General features: G+C 38.5%; 1 protein-coding gene across 8 annotated transcripts in view; it reads right to left on the bottom strand.

The window, feature by feature from the left end:
- CNTNAP2 (contactin associated protein 2) overlaps positions 1 to 24,912 on the bottom strand; it is a 568,010-nt gene that overhangs the window by 152,704 nt on the left and 390,394 nt on the right. For all 8 annotated transcript variants that reach the window (XM_085539942.1, XM_015854925.3, XM_085539944.1 and 5 more), the window contains one exon: positions 121 to 277. In XM_085539942.1, coding sequence (XP_085396068.1) covers positions 121 to 277 — 157 coding nt within the window. The remainder of the gene's footprint in view (positions 1 to 120; positions 278 to 24,912) is intronic.

Below are 24,912 nucleotides of genomic sequence, written 5' to 3'. Positions count from 1 at the left end.
GAGAAATCAGAAACATAATATTTTTCCTTCATTCTGTAGTAGGGAAAGAAATATTTTAATAAAAGTAATTCAGAATAATTGCAGTAGCTGTAAACGTAAGGAGATTCTGGTCATTCTCACCATTGTTTATAATCAGCATCACAGTTGCAGTAGTATTTGGGATCAGTACAGTTGCGTTCAATTCCACAGGCACATTTCTGAATACCAGGTCCTGATCCACCCCAGTAGTAATGCTTCTCATTGGCTTTTCCAACCCACCAGGTATATGGATTTCCTTCTGCAAGGAATAAAAATGAAAAGTTATTGTACATCACAGATTGTATTGTACATGTACATCCGTTATGTATTAACTGGGCTCAGATGTTTAATACACAGACATTTGCAACACATAACTGGACTGCCACTTTGCATTTCTGGCAAACAAATGCACCCCGTTACTACTGAACAATTCAAAGGACTTTGCGAGGTAAACGAAGCACATTTCTTTTCTGTATTCACATGATGTATATTGACTAAAAAGAATTAAATATTTTGATCTAGTATGTTCTCTCAGTTTATATAATCAAAATATGTGGATAGGTTCCATAATTATTTTCAATCAATTTCAAATTCATATATTTAGCTGTCGGATCATTCAACATTTATGCAAAATACTTCGTTGAGACATACTTTTTTTAAATTATTATTATTATTTTTTATTTTTTAATATATGCACAAAACAACTTTTGTTTGGAAATTAACCTGTTTTCACCTGAAAGCAAGTATGCTCATCATGGTCTCTCCATTTGGTCCATAGGAAAGCAGAAAATTCCTAAGCATCTTAACCATTTTTAAAGAATCCATGTAAAAGTTTTGATTCAATACTAGAGCAGTGGTAATCTGGCGTTTAGTATTTCTTGGTACTGAGTCTGTAACTAACATATTTTTATATACATCTCTAAGTTGATTTCTAATGTTTTTGGACAAATGAAGACTCTTAAATATAATTTTAAAAAGTAAATAAATCCCATCCTTATTTAGAAGTCACTTTTTATGCCTCCAGTTCAATGCTCATATAATCATACACGAGCTTAACTTCAAACTTACGAGAGTAACTCAGTCAGTTGCAATATAGTTAACTTGGTGCTTTTTGTCATTTAGAAAACGTTTGAACTCAGCATTTAAACATTTTTATTTTTTTTTCTCCCATCCGTACTACTGTGCAACCTATTTTCTCGTTAAATCAGATGAAGCCATTAGCACGAAATTCACTTATTATTAAAATTTATAGATGAAATTCTACGTAATAGATTCTATTTTTTTAATATAATTTTCTGTTTGTGCATCCCTTCTACATCTCTGAGATTGACATTCCTAATTGTGAAAATAGCCACCTTATACGTAAATTTGATCATCTAAACCATAAATTTATTTATCTCATACATATGTGGAGAGAGATTCAGACAAATCTTTAAAGAAAATTCCAGAGATGGAGAGAGTAAACAAATATGATCAGATACATTAAGCAAACAACGACAACAACAAAAAAAAAACCCCAACAACTCTCTAAAACATACGCTGTGTTCAGTTATTTTGACTGTTAGATACCATATAAAATACTACTTTTGAAAATAAAGTAATGAGAAAAATTTATGGTTGCTGAAGGTTTTTATTTGTTGTTAACATGCTACACAGTATGACCATTCAGCCTACCACTATTGCAGATGGTATGGTAGTAATAGAATTACCTGAATCTTGGATCTAAACGGTCATTTTGGTTTCTGTGAGTTAACTATCATGGAACTAATTGTGAGCTAAATGTGGATTGTGCAGCAGCATTTTCAAGTTGTAATATGATCTATCAGATATGAAAATATGCAGTCTTGGCCTTCAAAAGATTGTTTAATATGAATAATGTAATGATAAATGTCTTTCCAACAGCTAATGATAGAATGTGGTAGCTTTCTGGTGGGTATTCTTAGTGATATTCTTATTCCTTCAGAATAAGAAAACATGAAAAGGAGGCAGGAAAACAGAATGTCTTGGCAAGGAACTGCTAGCTAAACTGAGGGTAAAGAAGGGCAAATATAGACAGTGTAAGCAAGGACATGTCATCTGGGAAGAATACAAGGATGTTGTCTTGACTTTCATAGAAGGGATTAGGAAAGCTAAGGCACAGATAGATAAGACTGAACTTGTCAAGGGATATTAAAAACAACAAGAAAAGTTTCTACAGGTACATAGGTTAGAAGAGACAGGCATATCTATCTCCCTTGATAAATGAGAAAAGAGAACTGGTTACAACAGGTAAAGAAAAGGCTGGGGTACTCAGTGAGTTCTTTGCTTCAGTCTTCACTGGAAGCCAGGATTCTCACACCCTGAATCACATCCCCGAACATGAACCTCAAGGTGGGAACTGGGGGAGCAAACTCCTCCGCACTGTAAAAGTGGAGCAAGTCCAAGTCCAGCTCATGAGATTGAATGTGTATGAGTTCATGGGGCCAGATGACATGCATTCCAGGGCCCTAAGGGAGCTGGCTGACGTGGTTGCCAAGTTGCTCTTCCTCATTTTTGAAAAGTCATGTCTGTCAGGCAAGGTCCCCAGGGACAGAAAAAGGGAAACATTGCTCCCAGTTACAAGAAAGGGAGGAAGAAGGACCGGGAGAACTACAGGCTGATGAGCCTCACATCTGTGCCTAGGAAGATCATGGAACAGATCCTCCTGGAAAACATGTTAAGGCATTTGAGAGATGAGCAGGGGATCTGAGATGACCATGGTTCATCAAGGGAAGATCATCCGTGACTAATCTAGTGGCCTTATATGATGGAGTAACAGCACTGGTGGGCAAAGGGAAGGCAACTGATATCATCTGCTTGGATTTCTGCAAGACCTCTGAGGCAGTCTCCTACCACATCCTAATCTCTAAATTGGAGAGAGATGGATTTAACAGGTAAACTATTGAGTGGATAAGGAATTGGTTGTGAAGTTCCAGCCAGAAGATTGTGGCTGAGTGGAAGCCAGAGATGAGAGGTGTCTGGTACTCTTTAGCATCTTAATCAGTTACATAGATGATGGAATTGTGCATGCCTTCAAAAAGTTTGCTTTTGACACCAAGCTGAGAAGTGTGGTTGATACAGCAGAAGGAAGGGATGACATCCAGAGGAACTTTGATAAACTCAAAAGGTGGGCTATTGTGAACCTAATAAGGTTTAACAAAGCAGTGTGAAGGGTTTTTCACTTAGGTTGAGGTAATCCCAGGTATGTATGAAAACTGGAAGGAGAAATCCTTGTGAGTAGTGCTTCTGAAAAGGACTTAGACGTTCTAATTGATTAAAATCTTAACAAGTCAGCAGTGTGTTCTTGCAGTCTGGAAGGCCAATGGTATCTTGGGCTGCAAGGTGGGTGGCCAGCAGGGTGAAGGCTTCTAGAAGGCCTCACGAGGCCCCAGCTGGAGTAAGGTATCCAACTCTGAGGCCCAAAAGTCAGAAAAGGTGTGGAGCTTTTGGAGAGGGTACAGAGGAAAGCCACAAAGATGATCCAGGGGCTGGAGCACCCCTCCTATGAGGGCAGGCTGAAGGAACTGGGCTTGTTCAACTTGAAAAACAGAAGGCTGTAGGAAGACCTCATTACGAACTTTCAGCATTTAAAGGGAGTTGATGAACATGAGGGAAACCAACTTTTGACACGAGTAGATAGAGATGGAATAAAGGGGAAACTGAGTTAAACTAAAGGAAGGGATATTTAGATTAGATATCAAGGGGAAGTTCTTTACTTACAGAGTGGTGAGGTGCTGGAACAAGTTGCCCAGAGAGGTTGTGTATGCCCCTCCCCTGGAGTTGTTTAAGGTCGGGTTGGATGGGACTCTGAGAAATCTGATCTAATATCAGATGTAGTGGCTGGCAATTCTGCCTGTGGCGGGGGGGGGGTGTTGAAACCTGAGGTCTCTTACAACCCAAGCCATTCTATGATTCTGTGGGTAGATAAGCTCCACCATGCTGTTGTCTCTTCTCAAAATGACAGGGAATAAATTTGTATAAAAAAGGTTTATGGGTTGAGATAAGAACAAGGAACATAATGGGTTAAACAGATTCTACAGATGTTGATTAATGTTATTTGTTGCCTGTTGATAGCAGACTAGAACAGAAAGAACCAACTTTTCCTATTTTTCCCTGAGTGACACAGGAGAATGAGGACTGAGCTAGTCCCTAGCACTTAATCTCTGCTACTCATTCATGGTTACTTTCTTCCCCTACTTCATCCCGTGGGATGCTGCCCTTCCAAAACTGATCCTTCATGGGCTTCCCACAGGCTGCAACTCTCCAAGCATTTGCTCCAACACAGGTCTACATCAAGGAGTCACCTTTCAAGAGCAGATGGCTCCAGCAATGGCTTCCATGGACAGCAGCTCTCTCGGGCCACCTGCTCCACCACAGGCTCTTTTCCACAGGCTGCAGCTCCAGCCTGTGTCCTGCTTGTGAAAGGGCTCTCCATGGACTGCAGCTTGCTTTGGGCCACATCCACCTCACTCTGGGCACCTTCATAGGCTACACACGGAGGTCTACTCTGTATAGTGTCCATGCACTGCAGATGGACTTCCAGCTCCACCATGGGCTCCTCCACAGCCTGCAGGGAACTTCTGCTCTGTACCTGAAACAACCTCTCTCTTTCTGTACTGATCTTGGTGACTGCAGAACTATTTTTATCATATTTCTTCTCCTTCTCTCCCAGCCACTGTTGTGCAACAACTTTTCCTTCCTGTTCTCACAGAGGCACAACAAGTATTGCTCATGGCTCAGCTCTGGCCAACAATAGGTCCCTTTTTTCAGTCTATTTTTCTTAGAGTGGACTGGTAACTAAAGTTTCTGTGTGAGTTATGACATATTAGTAAAGTTTTGAAGTCTTTTCATTAATATGAACTCAGACAGATATACTGATTTCTAAATTTTAGTTGTCCATCTGCACTGAAAGTCTGAGAAAAGCCACACTGATTATTTTCAAAAGCCTTCCCAGGATACACAGCAACTGTACTTTTTCAGAAATCTATGCAGTACAAATAAAGACATATACTCCTCACTTAATCTTGTAAAATATTTTGCCTTGATATTAATTGAAATACATTTAGACGTACTTAATTTGTGCTAAAATAATACAAAACCTATATGTGTCTTTACTAAGTCACTTATGGTGGTCTTTGAATTTGATGAAGTTGTTCCCAAACAACTGTTGTTTACTCCAACTGGGCTACAGAACATCCAGTTTCCCAGGGATATAATTAAAATCTTTGCACACAAAAAAAATTTCTGCAAAGGCCATGAGAGCAAAATCTATTATATTCAAACAGTGTGCCACAAAAGAATTAAACTGGAACAAGGAAAATCCAGATGAGACCTCTGTGAAACAGTCCCAGTGGTGAGGATAATGAGTTAAGGAGAGGTATTGGGAGAGCTTGTGGAACCCAAGTGTCACTGATGAGCTCTATCAGATCAGACTACTATTCTGAATAAATAGCTGATTTGTTATATTGCTAAAAATGTAAAAGTATTTGAGCACAAACAAAGGAAAAGTTATGCAGTACATCAACCGTAACCCGAAGAGCCTGCTGATTGGTCCAAGTAGCCACATCCTAGAAACCATCCTAGAAGCTGAACCAATTGAATCTGGAATGCTTTCTCAAACTACACCAGGGTCAGAAGTAGGCTGCAAAGATAAGGCCTTCATCTCCAGAACTACTGGAATGACAACCAGGGTGCACCACACATGCATAGAAGCATTAATTAGGGGTGAAGTTCAGGGCATAGAATGCACTTGGAATATTGTAGTGAATGCCTGGATGTAATTGTAATAACCACTCCTTGTCTATACCTGTCATGCATGCGGTGCTGAATAAACACACTTGCTTTATAACTACTCTATGGTTATAGAGTTTAATTCTTCAAGTCAGTTTTGGTGAGCCAGGTAGGAGACTCTTGGCTGGACTGCATGGCTGGTCAGACCAGGGAATGCTTCTGGTATGCCCAGAAAAATTTAGAGAAGACTCCCCAATCCGATACATCCACTGAGGGGCAGAGAAAGAGCACTGGGATGGACCAGGTATGTAACAGGTACAGGGGACCTGTAAATCATAAGGTTGCTCCCCTTGAGGGTGTATCCACATGGAAAGTTTGGGTGATTGATCAGGAGTGAATACCCCCCCCCTTATCAGGAGAGGGGTCCCACTTAGGGAGGTATCTCAAATATTCAGAGAACATCACAGGTATAGCACATGAGATATCCAAAGTGTGAGGCCATAATGTGCTCAGGAATGTGAACTTTATAATACTTAGGAAAAAGTATGGCCACAAAAGGTGTGTCAGATCTGTAGGGTGAATGTGGCATGTGTGAGACATAGGTAAGCCACAGAGCAAGTGTGGAGTCCCAGTCCGTAGTTTTGTCCTCCTGTGAGGGAAATGGCCAGAGATGGACAAAGCCAGAGGTCTTATATATATGTCATTTAAACTTTTAAAATGACCAGTCAGTAGGCAGCATTTGCAGTTAACTGCCAGGAGGAGCTTGGCATGATTTACATAAGGGGCAAATGTCCGAACTCATTTTCTTTCTGTTAGTGATAGAAACTGTGATTGTCATTGTTATTATCTTTGTAATTTTTAAGTATTTTTGTTATAAAAATATTGTCTGTGTAATTCCATTTATAATGGGAGAACTCTTATTGGTATGGGACTTATAGTTAGATAAAATAAAAACATCAAAACTTCCCAGATTTTTTCAAGTGTTGCAGAAATATCCTTGCAGGAATGGATAAAGGGACTGTGTTTAAGAGTGATGCCAAGCAGTTATCCTTTGCCATGTATTCATATCCAGAGGAAACTACAGTCAAATTAGTAACTTGATCAAGACTTGACAAATTTTTACTCTTTGTCAGATTGCCCTCTTCTACTTATGTTCTTAGTCTGCTGTTTTGATCTACAACAGCTCAATACACTATTATTGTTGACATAAATACATAGGTGGAACTCAGTGTGCATCTTTGGTGAAGTTTTGCCCCTTACTGCTCTCATAAGACTACATTACTGTGTAAGATAACTCATGGCAAAGTCTCTGCAGATACATTAATATATTTCTCAACTCCAAGAGTAATGTTGTCAGTACCTAATGGCATTAAAAGCAGATGGTTAGTTGTTAGAAAGCTGCACAGTCTGTTACAAAGTTTCGGACTTCACATGCTACCATTTTCAGGTGATACAGTTTAAAGGAGTCATAGAGACTGTAGCAGTGAGCTACAGTCACATTTTAGTCACATTCCTGATTTTTGTGGCAGTTTTTAAAAGATGGTGAAACAGAAGCAACACTTCTAGTGAAAGAATGAGGTCCCAAAGGCTAGTCAAAGGTGCTGCTGAATATTTCAAAAGCAATTCCTCATCTCTTCCTTTAAAATCCTTTGTTCTTTATTATTAATTTATTTTTAATTGCCATACAATATTGTAATGTACAATCAAATTGTTAGAAGAGTAGGCCTTTATTTTTTTTAATTTTTTTTATTTTTATTTTTTACTCTGTTCTACTTATGGCCTGTTAAAAAATTCATCTGCCAGCCATCAAAATTTTTGATGCCGTCTAAATAAATATTATTTTCTTTATTTCCACCGAGACATTTACTAATTACATACAAATTATGGGTAGAATGACTTGATAAATACCACAGGTAAAGCTCATTGTTGGCTCAATATTTATAATTCTTCAATATTACACTTGGTGATCCAGTCTAGCAATTTTATACTAATTCCTTACAACCATTACAATCCATGCTAATAAAATCTGCAATATATTTCAACAACAGTTAAAGCTCTCCAGTTTGGTTTTCCAGGAGTCATTCAATGCTGTAATTTTAGATTATCTACTCAGCTAGCATGCAAACAAATACATTTCTGTATTTGTTTTCCAGCTGAAGTTAATAAGTATTTTCCAAGCTTAAAACTGATGTCAAATAAACCAGAGAACAGAATTGAAAATCAGAAAATGAAAAAATAAGATGTATGAACATGATATTTAACTATTTATTACTTAATGTACTATAAAAATTACCTGAAGATTCAACAGTGTTGCCTCTTGGCCTTTGCCCATGTTAGTAATGATTACTGCCAACAAAATGAACTAATTACTTCATAAATTTCTTTTATTTTCAGATAATAACATTCTTGCCAATAGTGTAATTTTTTTACTCCAAAATTAAATTTTATACTGTTGGGAATTTAGAAATGCAAAAGTTCAATTACTACTGAACAGATTAAAATATATATTTTACAGATCCCCATACTCCTTACACATAGCCCCAGAATATTTGAGGGTTGGAATTTTTATTACTTTGCAAATAGATCCCAAATCTCCATTTTTTTTTTTTTTTTTTAAATGGGTTTTTAAAAGATCTGTAAACTAGGAACAGAATATGTTATATTTTTCACCCACTTCCAGTTTGGTCCAGAATATATTAATTCATGCAACATAAAAAGTGTTGTATCTGCTACTATCACTAGAAGCAATGTTGCAGAAAAGTTGAGATTCCTTTAAGGATCTGTTAGATCCAAAGCCAGACTTGTGACATTGCAGTTCAGTAATAATGAAAACCAAAGACAGCACCATTTTACTGGGTAATACTAATAAAAATGCCTGTCATATAAAAAGATTTGCTATAACTCAAGACTGACAGATCTCAAAGCTTTTTATTATGCATTTATAGAAAAACTGTAGAAGATAAGCTAGATAGACAATACCCTGTAACAGGAAAAACACATCTGGTGGCAATGGACTTGTAAATGGACTATGTAGTAATTCAGAATGTATTCCTACTGTTGTGCACTTCATTATTTAATTTAGCTGTCTGACTATCAGATTGGTGGTCTTTACTCCTTAATTTCTAAACTATGCTGTCTGTGGAAGAATTTAGGATGCTAACACTGCCCAACATGCAGTATTACTGACAATGCCATTTCAGATTCTGGGCCTGACAGGTGGAGTCAGTGTGAACAATCACTATAAGAAGTTCATAACATCTTATGAAGAGACAGTTTATCAGATGCAGTAAGATTTTTCTCATGTAAAGTTAGTTCTGAATTGTTAAGAAAGAATTTTGTCTCAAGCAGTCGCAATAGTTTCAACTAAGACCTCTTTCATCATGAGTAAACAAAAAAAATTCTTTTAAATATGATTGACTAGCAAAATTGTTCCATGCATAGTAGCAGAAATTAAACTTTAAATAAATTTCAAATTTAGACTGACATTTTTCACAAAGAGTTTTTGTAATTTTGAGGATAAATTTTGTCATTTTAGGATATTTTTTGCTATTGATTGTAAAAAGGTCCTTCATAAAGCCAGCCTTTTAATGAGAAAGTGTGATAGAATACAGGAAGCTCTGTTATCTACTTGTTTTTACAATAACTTTACCATAATAGGTAAAAAGGCTGTTGCCTCCCAATCTGGTGACAAATTAAGGCTGCTGAGTGAAAGTACTGTGCCTCCATGCACAGGGAACAGACGGGACTCACACACAGTGTGTAACATCAAAAGTCCAAATTTAATGCAGTGCAACTGATTCCTTTCCACAGTCCCGGATGCTGTTCTGCCCACCCCTCCCAAAAGTTGCACCGTTGGTTCCAGAAGCCATTTTCTCAGCCAAGACCACAATGGGAGTGCAGTAACGTCCGCACCAGTATCTACCAGAAATTCCAAGGTCATATGGGGTCAACAAACTGACCATGTGGATGCAAATTCAGAGATGGGGTTGTCTGTTAAGGTAAAATGACAGAAAGACTAGGGGCAGAGGTGGCTGATCTTTCCCAGTAAGGGCTATGCAGTGACAGAGTGATTACCGGTTGGTTGAAGCAGGATCTCAAACCCTTGCTCCACCGCCCCTGATCCTTCCACCCATGTCCCCAGATCATCTGGGTCCACAAGCCGGACAGGGTAAGGCCCCTTCACCTCTGTTCTGCCTGCTCGTGCCCCTGGTCGGGTCTGGGCCATGGAGCTCCCCAAGCCTATGCCCCTGGATTGATTTGAGTCGATTCCTGTGGTGGCCAGGCAGCGGACCCCTGAATTTGCTTGGCCTTCAGGTTTCCCTGACATACTAATCATGTCCAAAAACATCTGTGCACTGGAACCTAAGACGTCCCCTTCTTGTATGGCCTTTTTCAATTGCAGAATCAGCTTATAATCAATAGGCTGCCATATGCGTGATCCAGTTCCCCCACCTACTAGCACTGGATAACACAGTCTACAAGGATTTATCTCAGGGACCAGATTGCATCCAGTGATGGTCCAGTGCTCAGCAGCCTTGGCTGCTTCCCTCCCCAGATACTGATCACTTGGACTCCTAAAGGTTTTACTATGAGAGCGTGAGGATGCCTTACTACCTGGGGCTGACAGCTTTTTTATTTCACTGTCTACCTCCCCACTAGTAGAGGACTCCTTGGTGCTAAGCCATTCTACTTCCCCTCTCTTCCTCAGAAACCCTTTTTTGAGGGTAAAGGGGTGGCATAGAGGAGAACACAGGCTGCTGAATAGGGGCAGCAGCGTCTGTTGCCAGTCCTGGTGGTTTCTCCCTTGGAAAATAGATAAACCGTTGGACTCCTATACCCCCGAGCCCTCTTCACTCATCCTCCCCCTACTCTGAATGCCCCATGGGGGGAGCAGAAGGGGCTGACAGGATCTGTAATGAGGCTAATAACAGGGGTTTCTCCTTTGCTACTGAGGTCCTTTCTCTCTCTACCTTTGCTACTGCCTCTCCCTCTTGTGTCTCCTCTTGATCATTTATCTCCTGTAGCTCACTGCCAGCTTTCTCTAAGGTGGACTGACTCACACAGTGAGAAGGTTCATTCCACTTAATGAGTGGACGGAGGTCCTTATTATGTACTTTACACCACAGCTGTGAAGCCATCCCCTGCAGCATACGCACCCACTGCCCCATAATCAGAGCTATAATGGAGTTGCTGTCCCACACCCCTGGTCTGGACCAGTTTCACCACATCACGTTGGAGTCACCAATTGTCACCTCTCGATCTGGAGGCAAGTTAAGGCTGCTAAGTGAAAGTACCATGCCTCTGCACACAGGGAACAGACAGGACTCACATACAGTGTGTAACGCCGAAAGTCCGAATTTAATGCTGCACAACAAACCTTATATACTGGTACATGTGACCGCCCCAGATACTCATGACCTCCCTGACTTCAACCCTGGTGCATACAGGCACCTCCTACCCAATACCCCACAAAGGCAATATATTGAAATCTCATGTAGAAATAATCTGTTCTGATTGCTTCATAATAATGACTCAATATTCATTAGTTTCAAACCAGAAATATAGAAATCTGATGCAATGGGATTTAAATACTTTTTAGGAAAGAAGTGTTAACATCAATATTTACCTGATGTGTAAGTATTCAGAAGTGTTTTTAAAGTATTTTTTGTTAATAATTTCAATCAGTAGGATTTTAGGAAAGAAATATCTGAAGTTATTGTTCATTTCAAATGAAATTCTTTCTTTCACCTAGAGAAATACTGACACTGGAAATGAGATAAATACAGATAAAATGTTGGATTGTCATAAATGCCATGGGAAATATGGATTTGTTTCTAATAACATTTACATGCTGGGTCAACTAATGAAATTATCAGGTGAAAGACAGGAAACAAAATAAATGTAGCACATTTTTACTGTATGATTATACTATGTACATCTGAAAAAAAAAAAAAAGAAGAAGAAATGACCCCTTAAAATTTTAGAAATGTAAATATACCTTCTTCAATAAACTCTTGCATCAGAGACTCAGGAAAGCTGGGAATAACATAAAATATTTGCTATACTTTAATCTTCTTATCTGAGCAAATACTGCTAGACAGAGAATGAAAATTTTGCTATTTGATTTGACTCAGAGTTCCATTCTTATGATTTCATGTCCTTTATGCACTCTCATGCTCCTACTGTATTGAGAAAAAGAAGAAAAAAATTGACAATATTTGCAGATATAATTCCAGGACTTTTGCCAATGTAGAGACGAGTATTTCATACTGCCTGGAGTAAGAGCAACAATGGGTCAGGTGCAATTCTGGGTTTTCAGTCAAACTATGATCAGGCTATGGATATATCTTGTATGAAGTACATGTGTGTATATATATATATATATATATATACACACACATATATATATATATATACACACACATACACTCCAGAGGTATCGTTCATATAACTATGCCATAAACAGATGTTTTCCAAATTACTCTGCAAGTGTTCTGCATGACATAATAACCACCTTGATGTGAGCGACATTTGAAACATCTCTGAAAAGAAAGATGATTTATATCTTTACTTATGGAAAAAAATAATTCAAACTGATTTTAGAGAAATATGTGAATATCCTCTGAAGTTATTCTTATCCCTGGCTAAATAATATGTATTTCAAACTTTGCATATAATAACTACAACATACCATTTTCTATTGATTTCACATACAAGATTTAGAATATTATTTAGAGTACAGCCTTTGAATGATTTACTGAAAGAAGCGTAGTAAAATTTTTCTTATTAAGATCAGTTTAAAAAAAAAAAAGTCAAGAGGAAAGAGATAAAAAGGGTATGTACAGTGAAATAAGAACTTAGATTTCCTTCCTAAACTGTTCCTTTACTTGCTCTCCCTAATAGGTTGTGCCTTGGGAAATGAAACTTACTAAAGGTAAATAATAATAACAAAGCATCTAAAAATGAGCAAAGGTTTGGAGTTAGCATATCAAGGCCTCTGAAAGTCCAGAAATTTGATGGTGACAAACAAGAATGTGTAGAGAAATCAGAAGAGAAATTCTTGATAACGATGTAATAATCACAGGTGATTATTTGTATTTCTATTTTTTTTTAACCCATGCTCCTATGAAATAGTTTTATAGAAACTGTAACATTCCCACCTATATATGAAGAAACTAGTTAATTTTTACTAGCAAAAGAATCTGTATTTCTGGCAAATCATTGCTTATTCATTTATTTAAATTTTTAAAACCATCCTTCTGAGATGCATTGAAATAGTCCAAACAGAACACCTAGAAACCCTTCAGCATCTGAGGATTCCACAGAAAACACCATCACATTTTTTCCCCTGTTTTAAGGGCAAGATTCCTAGCTTCACTTTTTTTGACTTGAAATGGAATGAAATGTGTAGAACAGAACAATACTTAACTGCAGTTGTAGCTCATTGTGATCATGTTATGTTAAAGGAAGAAAGATTAAAGATTAATGAAGATAAATAGATTCAGTAAATTATGAGTGAAAAATATGTTTAGGGAAATCTCTCACAGAAAGAAGGTACAGCTAAGATAGAGATGAACAACGTTTTGTTCTTATATTTAAACCTATAAAATTAACATCACACCTATACCTATAACCTATAATCACACCTATAACCTATAAAATTAACATCAAAATTAGGATACCATTCCTCTCAAATGCACAAATCTTAATTAGAAATCTTAATAATAAAATATATTCTGTCAGATACAGATTTGTAAACATATTATGCTACTTTTTTTTTTTTTTATTTTGAGCTCATGAAGCATAGCTCTGTATATGGCATCTATATTCAGATGCATAGTATACTATGACACAGTAATACTTTTGTGATCATGTTCAATGTGTGTCACTTTCTACACTTGAGTTTTGTAGTACTATATGGATAGTTAGTGACACTGACTTCTTTCTACAGAAGTCAGTGACAGTTAGTCAAATAACTTCTGGTTTCCTTCCAAGAATTTATGCTCAAATTACTTGCCTGAGTTTAAATTCCACTAAAAAATCATATTATTAATTAAAACACAGATCAGATATTTCTGAGTAATTTCTCACATTTCCTGATATTTAGTTATTTTGTAGAAGTGCCCATTGTGATCCAAATACACTTAAAAGACTATGAAGAACTAGAAGGCCCAAGGTCTCCCACATAGAACATACAGTAACATATCAATAATGTACAGCTATTGGTAAAATATAAAAATGAAAGAGTAAATCTATAAGAAAACCTAAAGCAGCTTCAGTCAGAGCTCACTTACAGTACTGTAATATTTCATAATGACTACACCACCTTAAACTTCAGCAAAACAAGAGTCATTCAGGAGCTGCAGACGTACTGCTGAAGAATGTTCTTTGAAAGCTGAAAAGTAACTAAACCCATTCCTTTACTCCAATGTCAGAGAAAGACTGATGCATGCAAGAATTCAAATGTGACTCTGTGCAGGCATAGTGTGTATCATGGTGTTATCTAGATCAAGCTATATCCATGACAAGGGAGCAGTAGGCCCATGGGCCCCCTGGTATACCCCCAAAATGGGAAGGGACAAGGGGAAGGGATAGGGAGATGACAGCTGGGATCAAGGAAACAAACAGAGTAGCTGCAACAATCTAAGAAGGAAAACTTATTTTACTATGATACTGGAATGCAAGATAACACTATATAATACAATCTAATTGAAACTGAGGCTAATAAATCAAGTAAAATAAGGGATAGAGAGAGTTTTCTGAAAACCGAGAAGCCTGTTTTGAAATTGAAGGCACATGGCTTGGAAGCACATCCACACCTGCTTCCAGGCAGTAAGAGAGAGAGCAAACGTTACTCCCATTACATATTTTCCTTTCTGACCATGATGTCCTCTAGGACACATGTTCTTCTCCGTGTTCCATGTGATGCAATGATGTGAAATACCAATAGCAAAATTTAGAAAACCGTGACAGAGTGCCTGATGTTTCTAACTTACTTTCATAATGTACTCTTTAGTTCCATTTACAGCTAAGGTCCCATGTGCAGAAGCAACTAAGAAGGACATAGTTCTCTAAGAATGTACCTGTGATTTTTTTACAGCAAGTTTGTGCTCCTATAGAAACTGCTATGCAATCCTTAAATTATCAAATAAATATGAAGCAATTACTCTATAAAACAGACCAATAATCTAGTCACAGGCAAAGCATCTCACAGGTGTGGCTTAAAACTCATTCACTATGTTTGGAATTTTATCAAGTATTTTACAGTCACAAAAATTAATATCACCCTGTGACATATCCATGGTTGTGATCAACAGTAGTTCTTAGCCTTTCAAAGGTTTTGTATGGAGTAGTACTATTTCTTTTCACTTATTTTTCACTTTTTGTTATTCAAGTACTATTTCCCTTGGTGGGGGAACAAAAAACTAACTTTTGCACAGCAGTTTTCACTTGTGTACTCATGTGACAGCATGTTTATGAGTTTTAATTAAAAAAAAAAAGAAAAAAAAAAGATGACTATCAAATATAAAAGATGAGATAATGACACCTGATTACTGGGAATTTGACAGATACTGCTTATAAAAAATACGTATCACATTAAAGTTCAAAGATATTCAAAGCCAATACACATTCAAAAATAATCATGATCAATTACAATTCAAGAAACTAAACCAAAGTGAGAGAATACATTATTTGTACTATAAAAGTTATTAAATAAAATTTTTCTAATATTCTAAAATATATTTTGTTGAATTAAGTGCACACTTCAGTGAAAACACTGTCTACTGAAAGTATACATCATTCAACAAAGTCTAACATCCACCAATGAGATTCTTAAGAATTATGAAGTTTCAGGTACAATAAATGTAAGAAAAAGAACCTATCAAACGAAAAAGAAAATGTGCTAGGACAAATTTTCTCATAGTCTACAGTACTGCATACATAATATTTTGAATTTACTAGGACACACATTTTATGTCTAAATCCAGTCATATTTCCAGATTGGTATTAAATTCAGATGTCATTTTTTCTATCATAATTCAGAGTGCTCTCCAGCTGTGTTACTACTAATTTTGCAGGCTCAAGGCTCGTTGTACAAAATAACAAGTAACCCCTTTCTGAATAACTAAAATAATCCCCAAAATATATTTCATTACCAAATTCAAACTCAGATGAGTCTTTCAGCATAAACGGTGAAGACACAACAGATATTCACTGTTGTCTCTTCTTGCATTTGCTCCCACAGCTACCTGCTTCTATCTTTGTGGAAGGTAGCTGTGGAGGAGTAGCATCTCCCTGCTTACCAGATATAATCCCACTTTTCACTTCACTAATTTCCATGACCAAGAAAAACTTTCATGATTTTCTGCTCCTTTATGCACAATAAAATCAACACATAAACAGGAGCATGAGTATTGCTCATTTTTTTTTTTTTTTTACTTTTTTCCTTTTTCTTTCTTTTCTTTTTTTTTTTTTTCTCTTTATTTATTTATTAGTATATTACAGGCAGCTTTTATTAAAGCCCCCTCAGTTACAACTTCTTGGCTGAAGAATGCATCCTGTTTTGTGCATAACTTTTACCTTTTACATATTCATTGAGCTATTTGTATTAATATGTTGTTTTAAAATGAGTCCAGTCTAATTTTGCTGATAAAAAAATGATTACTAGCTCTCGTTTATTTTCTAAAATACTTGGCTAATTATTTGTTATTTAGAACAAAAGTGCAATCACTAATGTTCTGCAAAAATCCTTCACTCTTGGTTCTGCTTTTGGGGATAAATCTAGGTTTATGTACTTGGCTATATCTATATTCCGAATGTCTTTGCAAATTATTGCTTACTCTTAATCCATTGTTAAATGTTTTCAAGAAAAAATATTATGCTGATGTGGCCTCATAGTGAACCTTCAAGTATGTTCAATCTATATGCACTTTTATAGACTGCATGTAGACAAATTCCCAGAACAGAATCCAGAGAGGTAAATGTTAGAAATTAGTTCCCAAAAGCAGTAACCAGCAATTGCTGAGTTTAGTTAGGCTCTATTTTATGCCATCTAATGCAAGCTGTGCAATAGTTCTATCACAGAGAAAGCTGCAAATGGGAATTAATTGCTGCCATCTCTGTGGGTCAAAATTTTATAAAGTTATAGTATTTTTTCCTTTGTCTCCTTAACTTTTATAAAGCTGTTATTTTTTGTCACACGAGGATTACCAAAGAATAGTGCAAATGTTCATTCAGTGATGAAACAGTGAACATTTTTGCAGTTTACCTAACCAGAGAAACTTGATCAAGATGAGCACTAAATGTACAATCATAGTTATATCTTAAACAGATAATGTAATAGTAAATTTTCTGATGTTGGACATTTGGCTAGATTAACCAATATTCATCCAAAAACATACATCTGGTATTAAGAACATCACTAATGATTTTCCCTGTAAAGCAAGAGTCTAATGTTAAGCTCTCAAACAGATATTTAGACATTGAGGTTGAATTATAGGATATATTAAAAAGTGGAATAATCAAGTAGCCAGTTAGGGATTAACACCCAGCAATTTGGAATATTAGATTTGCATGTTGATTCAGAATATGAAAATCCTAATAATCTTAGATATGACTACAATGACTATTTTTCTTTGAAGCAGCCCTATTAAACAGCGCTACTCTGCCATTCAAAAATAAGCAAAAACATTTTGGAGCCATAACTAGTTTATGTCTCGGATGTTAAGCAGTGACACCATTTGTTTGATTGAAAAACAAACAAAAATCCAGTGAATGGCATTTCAGGACTGCCTGATTAAGATAAATCTAAGTGATTTTAATAGGAATAAATGTGCTTGAAACATAGTAACTGTGGCAAAATCACTGAAAATCTCTCTTCTGACAAGTCTTTTCAGTTTTGGGTACCAGCTCAGGTTTTCAAGCTGAGAACTAAATTTTTATAAAGTTGACATTTTCCTACTTATCAAATCTGAACTGTTTGCTTCATTGTTTAGCTTGCCGTGAACTGTCCAGTGTTCCTTCTCCTTTGTCTATCTTTAAATATATGAGAGCTGATCCAAAAGTAATACCTCCTTTTTTTTTGTTGTTGTTGGTTTTTTTTGTTTTGTTTTGTTTTGTTTTTTGTTTTTTAAATTCTGTTGGCAGATGCTGGTTATACAGCAGAAGAGGCTGAAGCTTGCTGACAATTTTCTGTTCAATTTTGTTGCCATGCAACAGATCACAGCAGAAAGGCATTGTGAAAAAGTGGAGACTGACATGGAAGAATGTGTGAAGCAAAGATACCTAATTAAATTTCCCCATGCAAATAAACTGGTTCCCACTGACACTCATGGTTGCTTGCTGTACATTTATGGAGACCACATAGTGAATATTGACACATATTGAGGGGTGGGTGATGAAAAGCTTTGAAACACATCAGCTCTGATGGTGCAAATTTTTATGAGCATAATATGTAGGTTCCTGTGGAATAGTTTGATGAAAGTAAAAATAGGATATGTAAAACATAGATCTAATCAAAAGACCTGCATGAAAGCTAGATTGAAATAACCAACTGAGACATCTAGACATATAAACACTGTGGATAAGGGGTAGAATCTCAAAGCATCCTTCAGAAGTTAAAGTAGAATTGTGTTTATTTACTTGTTGAAAGCTTTTGTGTATGCAACCTGTGTGTAGGTTCGGAATTCTGTTTATTGTTAGCTGATCATATAAAAGCCATTTTCAAAAGTATTTCATTTTCTTAATACCATCTGCATCTAGCCCAAAGAACATGACATTTGAGGTGGGAGATATGGATTTTGTTAATGAAATTTATATTTCTCTCTAGTTGAGACTGAATTGATGACTTACATTCTACATGACTAAAATCCTAAGTTAGATTGTAAACTGAAGCCAGTATTCACTGCAACACTCCCTAATAGTATGTTATAATGTGAAGTGGTTGAAGATATATGGTGCCTTAGCTGATGGTAATTACAATGTAAGTACATAGGATAAAAATGGTAAAGTTGCTGTTTGTGTGCTTAAGCCAGCTCATTATCTTCTCCTGATTGATTCAATGTCTTCAGAACTGCCTTCTTTATTGATGTCTAGCTGGAAAAATTGCATGCTTTCTATACAGTGGGAAGACTTATCTCCAGTTGAACCTCCCCCTAGTGCCAGATGAAAAACAAAAACAAACAGTGGTCCTGTACTAGGGAACAGGAAATAAATAGCTAAGGCTCATCACTGTGTATCTGTCATAAGGATAAACCTCCTTATAAGGATAAGCCTGACTTGGTAGTGTGTATTTGAAACACATGACACACACACACAAAGTTTTTCTTGAGAGTTATTTAGTCCAGAATAATTTGAGAGTTATCTATGCAAAAGTTGTCCCTGCTCCTGCTGTGTATTACAATGGCTGTGTTATAAGGTAATATAATCAAGGCAATAATAAGGCCTCAAAAACCTTATGTCTTAATTCATGGTTCTTTGCTCAGAGAGAAAGAGATCTGGTGCAGGCATGCAGAATTTTAAGAACTCTAGATCTACAAAAAGTACAACCAGTCCTTAAAGAGCAATTGAAACTGGAATATGCTTCATTACAATACACAATACTAGTATTAGAAAGAATAATGTTACAAAAGAGAAAATCTTGTGGAAAACTTATGAAAAAATTTAGTTGCAATATCATGTTAAGAAAGGAACTGATTAGTTTTAATAACCCTATAATCAATGCTTGGTGCACAGTAGCATCGACAATTCCCTTTCTTCTCTCTAAGTACATGCACAAAAAGTGTAACACCTAAAGTCCACCTTTATTCTTTTTTGCCATGTTGCACGTGTATTTTGGAATAGCTGCAGTTCAGCCCTACAGGCTAAATGTTTGTTAGTTGCTGGAATGCAGTGGAGTTACCCCCGAAGTGTGTTATCTGCTTTGGTTCATTCAAAAGTCACTAAGCTTGTTTTACAGATCTGAATGAAAATGCAGGACGAGAAATGGCTTGGAGACTCTCTTTGAGACTACACTCCTGTTCTGAGACACAATGTTATGGATGTATCTAATGTATTTGTCAGTTACCCCTTTAACTGAAATGAGATTAATGGCAGTATTTTGCATCACCTTTGAGTAGATAGCGTATCTATTCATTAGGTTACTAATGAAAGCTACCTAACATGCTACATACTGGAAGAGGCTATGACATGGGCAGTGGCGAGGCCAGGAGCAGCAACATTGCACTCTACAATTGCAAAACTGATCCCTACTGAATACAACAAACAGTACCTAAACAGTGTGGCAAGGCAGTAAGAGCATGGCAGTTTATGCAGGCGAGGCAAGCAGCAGTTTCCCTCTACCAGGGAAACTAGCTCACCTATCGGCTGCCTCTTGGACAGCAAATATAGCTATTGTCTCCAATACGAAAAAGCTCTTGCCAAAAACAATGTAGTTACCCAGACTGATAGCTTGGCCAGAATTGCAGTTCCCTGCAGGTGTCCTGCTGCAGGCAGTGCCTGAGCCTGCTGCTGTTGAAGCAGCACTGATACCACCTGTGTGAGGTGTGAGCAGGTGGATGATCTGCTCAACATCATGGCAGAAATGAATGGAGCAAATCCTTGCTGTACTTGTAAGAAAGGCACCAGGGTGATACACTAGGATGGACCCCCCACCCCCTTGCTGTCAGGCAGAAGGAGATAACCTAAGAGATGGGGACATCCTGCTTCATACTGCAGGAAAATCCTCTCCCTGCCCGCCTTGCCCTCCCAGGTGCCATTATGCAATAGGTTTGAGGCTCTGGAACTTGAGGGACAAGTAAGTGAGGAAGTGATGGAAGGTCCACTCAAGAGGTTGCCTAGGTCAAGGTGCGCAGTTCCATACTTCAAAACTGTCTCTGCCAAGAATGAAATAAGAGTAATTGTGACTCCTTTCTGAGGGGAATGGGCGGGGGGGGGGGGGGGGGAGGGAGGCATATTTCAACCAGACTCTACCAGTAGGAAAGTGGGCTGCCTTCCTGGAGCCCAGGTGACAGAAAATACCAGAACACTTCCCAGACTGTTTTCCTCCTCTGATTATCATCCTTTAGTTACAGTTCAAGCTGGCAGTGGTGGAGTTAATGAGAAAAGCCAGAAGGATTTTGATGAAGGACTTTGGGGTGATTGGTGTAAGTAATGGATGGTATGGTAGTACAGGTGGTATTCTCCTCTATCCCTTCAGTGGCAGAGAGGGATACCAAGAAAATCAGAAAAACATGTCTGATAAATATATGACTGAGGTGCTAGAACCACTGCAGGATTTTTATTTTTATTTTTATTTTTTTTTAATTTTTATACAATTTCCTGTCACAGTGTATGGTGACACAGTTTGAACAATGGTTGGTGAAGGATCATGTTCTTCTGTGGGCCAGCACTTGATTGGTGTTACTGGAGGCATGTAATTATGAGGTGCACGTCCATCTATGTTTCATCAGTTCCATGTCACTGGGTATTGCACATGATGTGGCAGCAGCACTGGAATGCTTTGAGGATATTTTGGTCCTTCTGGTGATCCTGGAGGCTCAGAGACTCAGGAGGAGTAATACAGATGTTTCAAAGTTACTAGGAGGGGAAGGTCTGCTCTCCAGGGCAAGATATAGGCCTTATTTCTGCCCTGGGTCAACACTTCAGCTTGTAACGGGGCATGCCCCAGTTGCCTATACAACACCCTTTGGCCAGATATCTGCAGCTGCTAACTATATCTGGCACCAAAGGAGGCATCTTGATCTGCCATAGGGACATAATGTTCATCCCTTCAGCAATAAAGATTGGAGTGTTGACCACAATATCTGTAGGCCATGTTCCTATCACTGGAGGGACTATCGAGCCTCCCATCTCCAACAATCTTCCCCAAGGTGCAAGTAGTCCACACCACCTGTCTTACCTGCACCTTCCAAGGCCATTTTATTCTATGGGTTCCTTGATCTAAATTCTCAGGGGCAGGGAGCAGAAGATTATTTTCATTGGCAATCTGGGGTCTTACCTGATTATCAGTGCCATAATTTGGATCCTAAATGGGGAGGCCCATATTGTCTGTAGCATTTTCAGGACACTTGGTATGCCATCTCAAGTTCTTTCATCCAGGTCCTGCAGAGTCTCATATAGTCTCTTTGTCTACCCATACAGGGACTGGGAGTCTGTCTTCAGGGCAGCCTTGGTAATACCATTATAATGTTCAATGAGGCCTGCCCCAGTTGGATTATATGGCAGGTGGAATCGTCATTCAATGTTTTCTTCTGCCCAGCACTGTATCATTGCACCAGTAAAATGAGTACCTTGGTGGCTCTTGATAACTTGAGGTGTCCCATAGGCAGACATCAGTTTAGTAAGTGCCTTGATGGTATATGTCCGATTAGCTTTTGGCACTGCATATGCCTGCAGTTGCCCACATACAGTATCAGTACAAGTCAGGACATATCTCACCCCCTCAGACGTGGTGAGGGGCCCGATGTAATCAACCTGCCATTGTTGGAGAGGATTGTGTCCTCTAGAAAGGTGGGCTGTTGTTTTGGACAATGGTATCGGCCTCATCTTAGAGCAAGTGTCATGGTCTTGGCATGCCTGGGCAATGTTGGATAGTTGTATGGGCAGCCCCCATGCTTTAGCAGCTGCCCACATTATCTTTTGTCCAGCATGCTGTAGTTTCTGGTGTAACCAATGAGCAGTGTTCTCAGATGGTGAATTCTCAATCCATCGAACTCAGGCCAGTGTACTGGCTTCTTCATTTCATGGTGACCATTGGGGTTGGTGACCAGAGATATGGTAGACACGTCAAGTCCTGTGTTCAACTGCATTCCATATATCTAACCACATGTCTTTACTACAGATTGGTCAGGCATGGATAGTTCATTTCTGAGTGGCCCACTGTGCAATCCAAAGAGTCAGTCCCTGGTACACAGCCCAACTATTTGTGCAGATATTCAGGATACTGTCACTGGGTTCCTTGGTTATAACCATCCACACAGCTCACAATTCTGCCCATTGGCTGCTCTGACCATCCCCCTCAACAAACCAGATTGTCTCAGCAGAGGGGTGATATGCTACTGCTCTCTGCTTGCTCAGGTTGCCCTTTCTGGATCCATCTGTGTACCATGCATTTTCAGGAATAGGATATTTTCCTTCCTGAATGGGACTCTTCTCTGGTGGAGCGACCAATGTTTCTTTTGGTGCATCACTATGGGATGTCACTGGGCCTAAGATCTTCTGTAATTCTTCTTTCAGTGGTAATGAAGACAGACTACTCCTCTGGCTGAGATAGATGACCCATTTTGCCACTGTTTGTGCTTGGGCCACCCCTGTCTTAGGAAGGTGGGTCAGATCTCTTACCCAGCTCTGAGTCGGCAGAGTGATTTTAACTAAAATTTCAGCCATTTGGGTTATTGGCTCTTGTTACCACTTGTAATGCCGAATAGACAGCCAATAAATGTTTTTCAATCATACTGTATCTTTGTTCTGCTCTGTGCCAAACCTGAGATGAGAATCCAATATTGGTCTGAACAGAACTCTGGCACTGCCACAGGCCCCAGCCAAAGCCACCCTGAGTAACATGAACATCCAATTCAGCTGGAGGGTAGGATCAAATATGCCTAATGCCTGGGCTTGTTTAACTGAGAGTTTCACCTGTTGGAAAGCATCCTGTTGAGTTTTCCCCCCAATCCCATAGCTACCCCTTCTTTCTAAGTCTGTACAGTGGCCTCAGCAGCTGTGCTAAATGAGGTATAAAGGATTACCAGTATACCCAAGTATACACCCCAGTATACCTAAAAATTCCTGCAGCTGCTTTGGTGTCATAGGGACTGGAAATGCCTGAACCTTATCTTTTACAGCACTGGCTAGTGCTTTGGTTTTTCCTGACCAGTCTGCCCCCAGGAATTTCACAGACAGGCCTGGACCTTGTACCTTCTGAGGATTTATAGCAAATAGGTGGTTAACGAATCTGCTGCTTGTTCTACTGCCTCCAATGAATCAGATGTTACTAGGAGATCATCAGTATAGTGGTATAAGTTGACATTATTAGGTTTCTCCCATATAACCAGTTCATGAGCCACCAGACTGTGACAGTATGTAGGCAAATGTATGTACCCTTGAGGCAGGACCTGAAAGGTCCACTGCCTGCCTCCCCACATGAATGCAAACTGGTCTTGCAATTCTTCATCAATCAGAATACTGAAGAATGCATTTGCCTAATCTAAAACACAGTGGTATGTTTTCATCTCTCTACTTAATGTGTCCATTAGGGAGGCAATTTTAGAAATGGCCGCATGAATAGGCAGCATAGCCTTGTTTAATTCTCTGTAATCTACTGTCATTCTCCATGTTCCATCCAGCTTCTGCACTGGCCATATGGGGGAACTATACAGGCTATGTGCAGATCTTATAATGTCTATGTTTTCCAAATTCTGCACCATTCTTGATGTTTCATCTTCCCCACCTGGGAGTCTATATCACCATACATTAGTAATCCAGCACAGTTTCAGCAAATAGGCTCGTGTTTCGCACAGCCACTCAATATTGCCTGCACCACCTGGACATTAATGCACCTTTGTTGGAGCCTGAACTCACCCACAGTCGTCTGGAGAGCCAGACCCCATAGGATATCTAATGCCCAAAATATATTCTTGGACTGGGGCAATAGATACCTTATACTCCGGGGATGGGAGATGCCCAAACCCCAATTTCAACTAGGTTTGGGTGACTTGGAATGGTCTGTCCCCCAAAATCTCCACTCATTACTCAATCGCCATTAAATCTAGTCAGATCTCTGTAAATTATCAATGTTTCCTCTCTTGTGTTGACTAGGGCTATAACCCTCTGGTCATTTTTCCAGAACCAGAATATTGTTAATTCTACACAGGGCCTCTGGTCTTTGTCACATCATGAACTGGGCTAAGGCCAAATCTTTTGCTTCTGGTGGCTCGGGCATTGCAGCCTGAGACACCTGAGGTGGCTTCTTTTTTCTAAAGGAAAAATAAAGTCCTCTAAATTCCACATTATTGTTGGTCTTCTTTCTATAACTCTTACCCTTGCTTTCTTAGGGTAATGTTGGAACTTTTGATTATCCTTCACATATCCTTTTTATGTCTCCACATCTGAAGGAGGACATGGTTGGGCTGTCGATCAATTTTTGCAAAT

This window comes from Coturnix japonica, chromosome 2, assembly GCF_054131305.1.
Source record: "Coturnix japonica strain WE chromosome 2, WE-NBRP24, whole genome shotgun sequence".
In the NCBI taxonomy this organism is placed as follows: domain Eukaryota; kingdom Metazoa; phylum Chordata; class Aves; order Galliformes; family Phasianidae; genus Coturnix; species Coturnix japonica.
The sequence above is the reverse complement of the archived record's forward strand: the minus strand, read 5'-3'. Positions and strand labels throughout refer to the sequence as shown.